This window comes from Lithobates pipiens, unplaced genomic scaffold (genome assembly GCF_037356315.1).
Source record: "Lithobates pipiens isolate NorthernLeopardFrog02 unplaced genomic scaffold, aLitPip1_a1.2 Scaffold_8, whole genome shotgun sequence".
Lineage (NCBI taxonomy): Eukaryota > Metazoa > Chordata > Amphibia > Anura > Ranidae > Lithobates > Lithobates pipiens.
In genome coordinates, this window is record NW_027507903.1 from 575,244,641 (window position 1) to 575,257,412 (window position 12,772).

The 12,772-nt window shown below is 42.0% G+C and overlaps 1 protein-coding gene across 1 annotated transcript in view; it reads right to left on the minus strand.

Annotated features, from left to right (window-relative positions):
* Positions 1 to 720: 720 nt before the first annotated feature.
* ZGLP1 (zinc finger GATA like protein 1) overlaps positions 721 to 12,772 on the minus strand; it is a 37,350-nt gene continuing 25,298 nt past the window's right edge. Inside the window, exon 4 of the mRNA XM_077473415.1 lies at positions 721 to 858. Within this exon, the coding sequence (XP_077329541.1) occupies positions 747 to 858 (112 nt within the window). The 3' untranslated portion in view covers positions 721 to 746. The remainder of the gene's footprint in view (positions 859 to 12,772) is intronic.

Consider the following 12,772-nt stretch of genomic DNA (forward strand, 5'->3'; position numbering starts at 1 on the left):
TTGTATTAATGACTCCCCATTACCACCAACACCACCATTTTGCACTTGCAAGGGGAAGAGCAGAAAGTTGTTGCCGATTTTCAAAGGCACCCACCAGACACTGTGCATCCTCAAGCTTTTACTTGACTGCCACGACTTTGAGAGCCAATCTACTTCATGTCTTAGCAGGCAATTTAGAGGATGTTTTCTGCCCAGCTCTAAATATATACAGTTAAGGCTACATTTAAGTAATTGAGGGTAATAATCATTTTTAAAAAGGAAAGTGTCAACATCCCTATGTGATGTATTTGGACAAAAATTTTTTTGTCCAAACGCAGCTAAGGATGCCACCGTTTCTGGAAAAAAACACCAGCCTTACCTTCTTTTCCATATACAGTATAACATTGGCAACATGCCCCAGTTTTATCGACCGGCTAGGTGGAAGCATACAGATATATGCTCTTATTAGACCTCTTTTGTGAATGGTTTTAATGCCAGTTACTTAGGTACCCTGTGAACACAGACCCTGGATACTAACCATTTCCATTTTTTTCAATTTTTAAGACCTAGAAACTGCTTCACTGCTTCTGACTGTGGTAGAATGATTAGACTGTAAGCTCCTCCAGGGAAGGACACAGCTCTATAAACTATAATAGCACTGTATCCATTATGCAAGTAAATACTGATGATAAAATAAAAATTCACATGGTCTCAGATATACAAGGAAAACAGTCACCTGAATTCATATATCACCAGCTTCCAGATTCTCATATTAGAGCCCTGAACACCCCTCCACATCCACAGTATCTGGAGCATGACTTGCCATCTTTCTTTGGTATATTCCAACACTGTCCACACCTCATGCCGTACTTCTTATACCTAATGTATGTAGGAGTTAGAAGACATGATAGCAGGAGTTAACAGAAACTGCCCAAAGTTATAAAATTAGTTTTAGTTAGAATAATGTTTTAACAAGGATTGCATGGCAAAGAAACAGTTCTGGTAAACTAGAATTTATAGCAATCTTAAGTCCTCGCCCTATACATACAGAGCTCAATGAAAGTCATGCCATGTAGCAGTCCTTTGGTCCTAGTAAAACTGAAATGTTCAGAAGCAGAAAGTTGCTATAACTGGAAACCCCTTCTGAGCATTTGCACAGACATTATATTTTACTTTTAGATGGACTGTAAAACAAGAATTATCACCATTTATGACACTGCCACAGTTTGGCATTTTTAAGTGGAGTCCAAGCATTTCCATACCTGAATCAAACGCAAGAGTTATATGGTGGCATTGAGTGCAACCATACCTGAATCCAACCGTGGAAGGCATTTGGTGGCATTGAGTGCACCCATACCTGAATACAACTGTGGGGGTTATATGGTGGAATTGAAGGCACCCATACCTGAACCCAACCATCAGAGTTATTTGGGGTCATTGAATGCACGCATACCTAAATCCAACCATAGGTGTTATTTGGTGGCATTGAGTTTATCCATACCTGAATCCAAACTATATGGGTTATTTGGTGCCATTGAGTGCACCCATACCTGAATACAACTGTGGGGGTTATATGGTGGAATTGAAGGCACCCATACCTGAACCCAACCGTCAGAGTTATTTGGGGTCATTGAATGCACGCATACCTAAATCCAACCATAGGTGTTATTTGGTGGCATTGAGTTTATCCATACCTGAATCCAAACTATATGGGTTATTTGGTGCCATTGAGTGCACCCATACCTGAATCCAACCATAGGAATTATTAGGCAGCAATAGGTGCAGGGAAGCAAATATGTTGTATAGCATAAGGTCAAGATGGTAATTTGAAGGCTGCTAAATGTGGCAATGTGCAAAAGAATTCAAGCATAACAGGGCCTTACATTGAGAACATGTAAATGACCATTGCAAAATTCCAACATTGGCTGTGCTCACAATATACCATAACCTAAATTTCTTACTGGAGAATGGTAACACTACACAGCTGATGAATAATACTGAAGATGTACTTGACTCTTATCAATTTGATTGCATAACTTTCTAAATATGCTCTGTGCTATTTTATCTCCTTGCAAGGATGTGTGTATAGTAGGCTACCGTAGTTTGCCAAACACTCTCACAGCTATCAGTTTGTTGGTCAAAGAAGAACAAAATGTATTCAGTGACCGCTCTTATCTTTCACACAGCAAAATGACATGCAATGGTTTAAGAAGAGACAAAGATGAATCAGGAAGGTAGAACACAAAAAGAGATATGGTTAGAAACTGCCTCACACTGGCCTCATGTTGTGATAGTGCCAAATAAATATTAAGTTAAATATGTATTCCAGTCTGAAAAAAAGTATTTGAAAATCTTTATTGATATTTCACCAAGCACAGTCTAAATCTCTTCCATTCATTTCTATTTAAAGAGTATATAAACCCAACATTTCATATACCTGATATGAGCCTGCCGTACCACGCATTTATGTGAAAAAATTATCCTGTTCTCTTTGCATTTCTTCCTTTGTGTGCAATTCCTGTTGATTCTGCCAGTCCCTCTGCTTTTCTATTAAAAACTGACCACACTGAGCATGAAAGCACAACACGGTCATCTAGCTATCCTGCACTCTCCTCCAGTGATCAGACTTTTTCTGAGACTCCTGTCACGCCCCCTTGCACATCCATTCACTGGGAAATGCAATGTTCTGCTCTTTCCCCTCTCCCAGTTCTTATGCAGCTGGGACCAGGGGGACCAGGGGGAACGTGATCACTTATAAAAATAAAAATAAAAGAAAGAAAGGGAAACAAGGTATTTATAATGTGTTTTTTTTTATTATAGAATATGTATATTTATTATTTTCTATTTTAAACTGTATGAGTTGTTTTTCAAGGTGAGGGCTTACAATCAATTTGATGCCTCTTTTATTTCTGCAGCCAGTGTAGGCACTACTTTTATGAGCCTGTTTTGAAATGTCAAATACTGCATCTCCACCTAAGGATGTCTCAGATTTGTCCCAGCTTCGCTTGTCTCAAATCAGTGAGGATACTATAATTCAGAACCTACAAGCCATTTCACCAAAATCTGTGATGAATGGAGGCAGGATTTCCCTCAAACATCCTTCTCTTCAACTTTGTATAATCAGGAGAGGGTGTAGAAGTAAATGGAATGAAGGCATATGTCAGCCACAGTTCCTCCATTCTAGTATAGCACTAACCCCTGAAGGAGCTGCTGGTTTTATTTGGGCTCACCGTTACCTCAAAAGCTCGCTTAAACTACTCTTACAGTATTGCTGGATAGATTAAAGGTTCTGACACTGTGAAGCTGAATCCTATTCTACAATCTAAACCGTGGTAACTAGCTCCTGGCTGCTAAGTCTGTGAGAGAGGCTTGTCCAGGAGTTCTACCAGCTGCTAGGTCTGCATGATAGGCCTATCCAAGTAGTCAAGGTCTGCAAGTGATCTGCAATTGGTATCTGAAACCTCCCCTAACCCTCTCTCCTACTACTTCTTTCAAATTCCTAAAGCATTACAAATATATTTATATATATATATATATATATATATATATATATAGTGACTGGTGCCCAAATTCTGTTCTAACTGCCCATTATAGCCATGGACTCAGCACTGGGTTGAATGTAAGCTTGCCCCTTGTCTCTGGGGGTACCTTGCTCCCAGTAGACCCAGGGGGGCGCTACACTACAAAAATAGCATCCAACTAGCAAAGCTTTTATATACTCCAATGGGCACCATCGTGCCAATTATGCCTACAATTATGGAGTCCAACACTCCCAATAGAATAGGGCACTTAGTTTATTTAGTAAAGTAAAGCAAGGTATAGTTCTGGTGTCCCAGGCTACACTGAACAAGTGCCTCTATGGGAAAAAAAAAATGCAGAAATCAGACTTGAATAACTTCCCTAGATCACTTACAACATTTGTGAAAAAGTGCTCCACTGTGCCTACAGCTATAGAGGCCAGTGAGGGCTTGTTTTCACTGTTGGTTAATAACATCTAAATAGTAGTTGAATGCACATAGCCTGGCCACTGTTCTAGGGACTTTTCACATTCTGCCTAAAAGAAGAATATTAATTGTCAGCTTGCTGCCTATTTAAACGTTTGCTCTTCACAGAACTCCGCTGATAAGCAGTTTCAACTGATAAGCTGAATAGCTGTAATGTTGGTCACAAACGTACAGACATTTTTATCAATTTCAAAAAGGAATTAATAGATCCAGACAACATTATATATCCAACTTTATCAACCAACCTTTATCAAGGATGGTGTGGTGGATTACCTTGATATGCTTTGTGTTTTTGAAATCAAAAGCAAAAGCTGGTTTAATTTGTTAAAATGTATACAAAACTGACATACAGTATGTATATCTACCCAGCATATTTCTACCACCACTAAAGCTGAATGGCTTTCCACAGGCGCTTCCTGCATGTAAAAACAAACTGGATCTCAATATCCAACAAATGGCCCTCCACAGGTGCCACAACCTGTCTTTAGAAGGAAGCTAGATCCCAAATATTTGTGTCATGTTTGTGTTGAAGGAGTTGTAGAAAGACAAATACAATTTTGAAAGTTTTTTTGCTTTCTGCATGAACATGGAAAACCTCTAAATTTTGTCACAAATGAAAAAAAAAATAGCTTTTAGATATCTCTCATCTCAAAACTTCCCTTCCCAGTATACTATCTCTTATTAAAATATTTAGCCTGGTCTCCAGTTATATCATCAACTTCAACAAATTAAAGGCACTGTACCGAACTAATTAAACAAATTAAAGGCACTTGTCATAAACCCACTTGGAGCAATCTATACTCCTTTATTTGATGTAAAATAAAAATTTCCAACCTTGGATTATCTGTACCTAAAAATCCCAACAATCTGTTGAACACATCCCTTTTCCTTCCCTTGTGGAAAAAAATCAGACCTTCTGGAATCTACAGAAGTAACCGCTTTCAAACAATGACACCATGAAGGCCTTCACTATGTAAAATTCCTAGTAGATACTAAAGCCAAACAACCACTCTCTTATAATGTAACGTTGGAGAAATATTTATGCAGCAACCCATTCCATTTTCTAAAAATAAAATCTTATATTATCTCCATCTCAGAAAGACTAAAAACTCACTGCACACTCCTAAATTATTCCAATCCAGATACAAACATGGTATCAACTCTACATAACTTCTTCTGACAACCACTGGACTATACATCCATAACGACTGGGCTTAATAGATGGACCAAGACTTTCCTCCAGCTTCAGATGGACATTCTTTTAAAATTATTATTCTCATCTTGGAGAGGGATCAAAGCCACAATGTACCATGAAATGATACTCATATATGTCTACACAACAATCTTATCTCATGGGTCTAAGCCCTTCTTCTAACTGCCCAAAACGTGGACACTCAGATACTCATTGATCTATGGTCATGCCCAAAATTTTTATGATTTTGGACCACAATAGTACCACACACTTGGTAAACTACTTGCCCTTAACCCCAGAATGAGCACTTTTTATGCCCCATACACATAGTCGGACATTCCGATCACAAAATCCGTCTGATTTTTTCCGACACTTTTGTTGCATACACACGGTCACACAAAGTTGTCGGAAAATCCGATCGTTTGGAATGAGGTGACATACAAAACGTACGACGGGAATACTACTTAGAGGCTAGTAGCCAATAGATTTTGTCTCCAAATTTTTTCTGAGCATGCATGGCACTTTGTGAGTCGGAATTCTCTACACACGATCGGAAAAAGTCAGATCGGATTTTGTTGTCGCAAAATTTTAGATCCAGCTCTCAAACTTTTTCCGACGGAAAAAGTCCGATAGAGCCCACACGCGATCAGATTTTCCGACAACATAATCCGATCGGACTTTCCGACCGCATTTGGCCGATTGACATTCTGGGAGTCAAAATCTCTAGAGGCTGCAAACAACTCTTCACTATCATATCTCTTGTTGTAGGAAATGCTATTCTGAACAAATGTATTTATCCCGATACCCTAACCGTTTCATTGTCTTATCTTTTCCAAATAAAATGGGTGGAGGCCTCTCCAGACAAGAAAACACAGGTCCACAAATTTTTAATGTTTATGAATCGTTCATTCAATACTTACCGGCATCAAACCAGACTATTATCCATGGACCCTCCAATTGATTTTCCTTCTCCCACCATAACCATATTTTATGTTACATTAACTGAGGCCCCCACTTCTTCGATTTGCTCAATAACAGACCAAATGCCATCCATCCAATACACGTTGCCTAATATCTACCACTGGATGCAATACACCAGATCAACACGATTAATGTCAGCTGCATTCTCATGGCAAAAAATAAATAAAAATCTGCTGCTGGCTCCTGCTTTAGTTGAAATCTTCTGTCCTCAAAACCCCCCAACCCTGCAGCAGTTCTTCTGGTTCAGGGGGAAGGAGGGGGGGGTTTATAGGGCCAAGAGACCTATGTCACTATGCCATTCATCAAGTTTGCAGATTATGCCACCCTTTCTGCCCCTCTGCCCCCTCCATTTATAGAATCTGTACTATAATGTAGCACACCCCATGTAGGAACTGTAGATGAACAGGATCCCCCCACTTCTGCACAGCCAGGCACACCAAATCTTCACAGGCATGCAGAGTCAGAAAAACAGTCTGTAGCTTTGTTTTTGTTTTTTGTTTTTTTATTTATGAGGGGGTTAACAACTTGGATAGGATGGGAGGTGATGGGATGCCCACTTGGCTTCAAACTTCAGGGACAACTTCCTATACACATCCATATACAGTCTCCTCTTCACTTTCCTTCTGCACATACTTGTCAGCTTCTCCTGAATCTCTGGAAGGCTCTGACAGACTCCTTGTCAGATCAGCAACAGCCCATTACAGGTAGGAAGTCGCAGTTCCTGAAGTGTAGCTCAGATGTAGTGAAACAGCATGTAACTTCACCCCTGTGGCCACTGATCCCAGCACCACCTTTTTAGTAGGGATGCACCGAAGTTTCGGCCACTGAAACATATAGGCCGAAAATGGCCCTTTCGGCAAAAAGCAGAAAGAGAATTCTCGCCGCTACTGGAGGCGAAAATCGGGCATGCGCAGTAGAGGTGGCAGAACCAGCAGGTGATGTCACTCATTATGTGAGCACCGTGCGCGTTCCTTGCAGTTAAGATGCCGCACTCGTAAGCACGTTCCCTGCTGAGACGCTGGCACCTTCCCTACGGATGCCCCTCATGCTTGTCAGACACTGCTGGGACCTGCGAGACACAACACTGCTGGGACCCGAGAGACGGTACTGGGAAGCGAGAGACGGTACTGGGAAGCGAGAGACGGTACTGGGAAGCGAGAGACAGCTTCATATAGCATACTCAAGTACAAGAGTTGGCACGGTCACTCCTGGATGGCTACCATTACTATTCGCTGGTGAGCATTGCTGCTTTTGCCTTCTTAACCACTTTCAGACCGGACCATTTTGCTGGTCAATGACCAGAGGTCTTTTTACAATTTGGCACTGCGCTGCTTTAACTGGTAATTGCGCGGTCATGCAATGTTGTACCCAAACTAAATTTGCGTCCTTTTCTTCCCACAAATAGAGCTTTCTTTTGATGGTATTTGATTGCCTCTGCGATTTTTATTTTTTGCGATATAAACGTAAAAAGACCGCAAATTTTGAAAAAAAATGATATTTTCTAATTTTTGTTATTAGAAAAATCCAATAAACTCAATTTTAGTCATACATTTAGGCCAAAATGTATTCAGCCACATGTCTTTGGTAAAAAAAAAGTCAATAACTGTATATTTATTGGTTTGCGCAAAAGTTGTCACATCTACAAACTAAGGTACGTTTTCTGGAATTTACGCAGCTTTTAGTTTACGACTGCCTATCTCATTTCTTGAGGTGCTAAAATGGCAGGGCAGTACAAAACCCCCCCAAATGACCCCATTTTGGAAAGTAGACTCCCTAAGGAAATTGATAAGAGGCATGTTGAGCCCATTGAATATTTTATTTTTTTGCCTCAAGCGATTGAATAATGACAAAAAATAATATATTTTTTTTTTTACACAAAGTTGTCACTAAATGATATATTGCTCACACATGCTATGGGCATATGTGAAATGACACCCCAAAATAAATTCTGCTGCTTCTCCTGAGTACGGGGATACCACATGTGGTCGACTTTTTGGGAGCCTAGCCGCGTACGGGGCCCCGAAATCCAAGCACCGCCTTCAGGCTTTCTAAGGGCGTAAATTTTTGATTTCACTTCTCACTACCTATTACAGTTTTGAAGGCCATAAAATGCCAAGATGGCACAAAACCCCCACAAATGACCCCATTTTAGAAAGTAGACACCCCAAGCTATTTGCTGAGAGGCATGTTGAGTCCATGGAATATTTTATATTTTGCCACAAGTTGTGGGAATATTACAAACTTTAATTTTTTTTTTTTTTTTTTCACAAAGTTGTCACTAAATGATATATTGCTCACACATGCCATGGGCATATGTGAAATGACACCCCAAAATAAATTCTGCTGCTTCTCCTGAGTACGGGGATACCACATGTGTGGGATTTTTTGGGAGCCTAGCCGCGTACGGGGCCCCGAAAGCCAAGAACCGCCTTCAGGTTTTCTAAGGGCGTAAATATTTGACTTCACTCCTCACTACCTATTACAGTTTTGAAGGCCATAAAATGCCAAGATGGCACAAAACCCCCACAAATGACCCCATTTTAGAAAGTAGACACCCCAAGCTATTTGCTGAGAGGCATGTTGAGTCCATGGAATATTCTATATTTGGCAAAAGTTGCGGTAAAAATTACAAACTTTTTTTTTTTTTTATTTTTTTTTCACAAAGTTGTCACTAAATGATATATTGCTTACACATGCTATGGGCATATGTGAAATGACACCCCAAAATAAATTCTGCTGCTTCTCCTGAGTACGGGGATACCAAATGTGTGGGATTTTTTGGGAGCCTAGCCGCGTACGGGGCCCCAAAAGCCAAGAACCGCCTTCAGGTTTTCTAAGGGCGTAAATTTTTTACTTCACTCCTCACTACCTATTACAGTTTTGAAGGCCATAAAATGCCAAGATGGCACAAACCCCCCCCCAAATGACCCCATTTTGGAAAGTAGACACCCCTAAATTTAGGGGTACACTAGTGAGACTCACAGGTAAAAAAGCACCTAGGCTGTCAGCGACTGTATCAAAACGCTACAAGAAAAACTGTTAGCGATCGCAGGGATCAGGCCTGACTCTGCGAACGCTGCAGTTATGCGTGTTGTGTTTTGTAAGTGACAGTGATCGATCGATACTGCACTTGAGTGGGCTGGTCTGGGCTTGGCGGAGGGGCTAAACGCAGGTGCTAGCAGGTATCTGGGCTGATCCCGCTAACAATGCGTTTTGGGAAACCTAAACTGCTGGCGACGCTAATATAGATCTGATCAGATACTATATTACTAAGGGAGGTGTATGCTTTGCGCGTGGGTGTTAGCGGTACTGGCACTAACCTGACGCTGCCTGGGGTGACGCAGACCTTATCTGACCCTCAAACTTATATCACCCGCCGGGTGATCAGGGGGTTAAACCTTTATTAGGTAATAAATGGCGGGTGCCCTGAAACTATAAAAAAATAACTAACCAACCAGCGTCACCTGTAACAGTTATATGGTGATCACTGGTGAAAGGGTTAACTAGGGGGCAATCAGGGGGCTTTATGCGGTAGTATATGGGGGTCCCTGGCGCTATAAAAAGCTGCGGCGAACCTAAATACCTACCTGCCTAACTAGCGTCACCTGTGACACTAATACAGCGATCAGAAAAACGATCGCTTATTAGGCTGGGTTCACACTGGAGCGATGCGGGAATGCCACGAATCCGCGGCGGGTTCCCGCATCGCATGCCTCCCGGCGGCAGTTCACACTGCCCTATGCGAACTGCTGGGAGTGTAAGTGAAATGTTAATGACACCCCCAGATCAGTTCGCATATCGCAGTGCGATCTGCAAACTCGGATCGCATGGTGTGAACACTCATGCGATCCGATTCTGCTGCGGACCAAAAAAAGGGTCCGTGCGAGTTTGCGGCGGGTGCGGTGGGTGCGACGCGAATTCAGCCATACTATCTGTATGGCTGAACTCGAATCGCACAGAGATCGGATGTGATTTGCACTGCAGTGCGGTGCGAATCACATCCGTTCTCATAAACCGCTGCAATGTGAACCCAGCCTTAGTGACACTGGCGACGGGGGGTGATCACGGGGTTAAACCTTTATTGGGGGGGTTAGGGGGGTACCTTAGAACTAAAGGGGGCTAACCCTAACTGCCCTAACAGTTATTACAGTCACAAATGACACCCGCCGGGTGATCAGGGGGTTAAACCTTTATTAGGTAATACATGGCGGGTGCCCTGAAACTATAAAAAAATAACTAACCAACCAGCGTCACCTGTAACAGTTATATGGTGATCACTGGTGAAAGGGTTAACTAGGGGGCAATCAGGGGGCTTTATGCGGTAGTATATGGGGGTCCCTGGCGCTATAAAAAGCTGCGGCGAACCTAAATACCTACCTGCCTAACTAGCGTCACCTGTGACACTAATACAGCGATCAGAAAAATGATCGCTTATTAGGCTGGGTTCACACTGGAGTGATGCAGGAACGCCACGAATCCGCGGCGGGTTCCCGCATCGCATGCCTCCCGGCGGCAGTTCACACTGCCCTATGCGAACTGCTGGGAGTGTCAGTGAAATGTTAATGACACCCCCAGATCAGTTCGCATATCGCAGTGCGATCTGCAAACTCGGATCGCATGGCGTGAACACCCATGTGATCCGATTCTGCTGCGGACCAAAAAAAGGGTCCCGTGCGAATTTGCGGCGGGTGCGACGCAAATTCAGCCATACTATCTGTATGGCTGAACTCGAATCGCACAGAGATCGGATGTGATTTGCACTGCAGTGCGGTGCGAATCACATCCGTTCTCATAAACCGCTGCAATGTGAACCCAGCCTTAGTGACACTGGCGACGGGGGGTGATCACGGGGTTAAACCTTTATTGGGGGGGTTAGGGGGGTACCTTAGAACTAAAGGGGGCTAACCCTAACTGCCCTAACCGTTATTACAGTCACAAATGACACCAATGCAAAAAAAAATTAAAAATAAATGCAATTGGTGTCACTGTGACTGGGGGGGCAGGGGTAATTGGGGGGGTGATCGGGGGGTGAAGGGGGGGGTGTGAGTGTGCCTGGCATGTTCTACTGTGTAGTGTCGTGTTGGTGCAACTCACCGATCCCCTCTCCTCGGTGCCGGAACGAAAAATACTGACACGGAGGAGAGATTACATCACTTCCTCTGCCTGTGTTTACATTACAGGAGAGGAAGTGATGTCACGCCTCACTTCCATTCATCAGGAGCGATCACGAGGGGGTGGCCATGAACGAATGGCCGCCCCCTCATCCCGGATCGCTCCTGTAAGGATACCGACCGCCGCTGGCACCGGGGGGGGCCCGATCGGGCCCCCCACCCGCGGGAAGGCAGGGACGTATATATACGCCCATATGCCTGCCCGTGCCATTCTGTCGACGTATATCGTCGTGCGGCGGTCGGCAAGTGGTTAAACTGACAGAAAAACTAGTAATTTTATTTCTTGATTATTTTATTATAGTACTAGTACTATTTGAAATGACTGTGTCTCCACTGCAGTACAATGCAGTACATCTGATCTGACTTGCAGCAAAAACAAATTATATAATTGAACTGATTGATTAAATATGATTTGACATGGAATGGATTGCAAATTGCAAGCTATTTTTTTTTTTTAGCTATTCTGTAGTATACAGTATAAAATTCTTGCTATTATTGAATGTGTCACTTTGACAGCGTAGTATAAGTTATACAGTACTGACATGACAGCATGCGCATTCATTTTTTAAACATGACAGTATGCAATATATAATATATTATATTTCATATATAATATATTAATAATTATATTTATTGCGTATGCTTGCTGTCATGTGAGTGTCGTATAACTGTATGACTTATAATACTACGCTGAGACAAATTGTATTCAATGACAATAAGGAGCATGAAGTATACGACAGAATAGCTCAAAAAAATAAAAAAGCATGCAATTGCAATTTGCAAGCACATTGCAATCCATTCCATTTCAAATCAAAATTTATTCAGTACAATTATATATTTTTTGGTACAAGTCAGATGTACTGTAGTGCAGACATAACTACCTTGCATGCCAAGAGCAGCATCATAAAAAAAAAAAAAAAAAAAAAGAAGGAGGATTGGTTAGTTTTTTATTTTATTTTTTAAAGCTGCCTCCTGGGGTTTAGCTTTTAAATTGATTTTGTCCCCCCCCCCCCCTTAGATTTTACTCCCACTATAAATCATTCTATGATATTATTTCTGATAAAGGCCCCAAATTTTCAATCTGTATTCTTTGCTCAACAGTGCCAAAGAATTTTTCAACAACAGGTTTGATACACCACCTGAAAACACGTCATCCAGTTCAGCATTCAGATTACAAGAAAACAGCACCACTTTCAAAAAGTGACTCAGGCTCAACACCAACTGTGGCCACAGTGTTTGAAAAGGTTAAAAAAATTAGAGTTACGCTTACCGGTAACGTCTTTTCCAGTAGTCTTTCAGGACAGCCACTATGAGAGATAGACTCCTCCTCTTCCTCTGGAAACACTGCGCCAGCCCATAAATTCTTACTTCCCCTGCCGGACCTCAGTTTATATCGAGAATACCTCCGGCCAGCTGGGGAGACACAAGAACACATTAATAACATA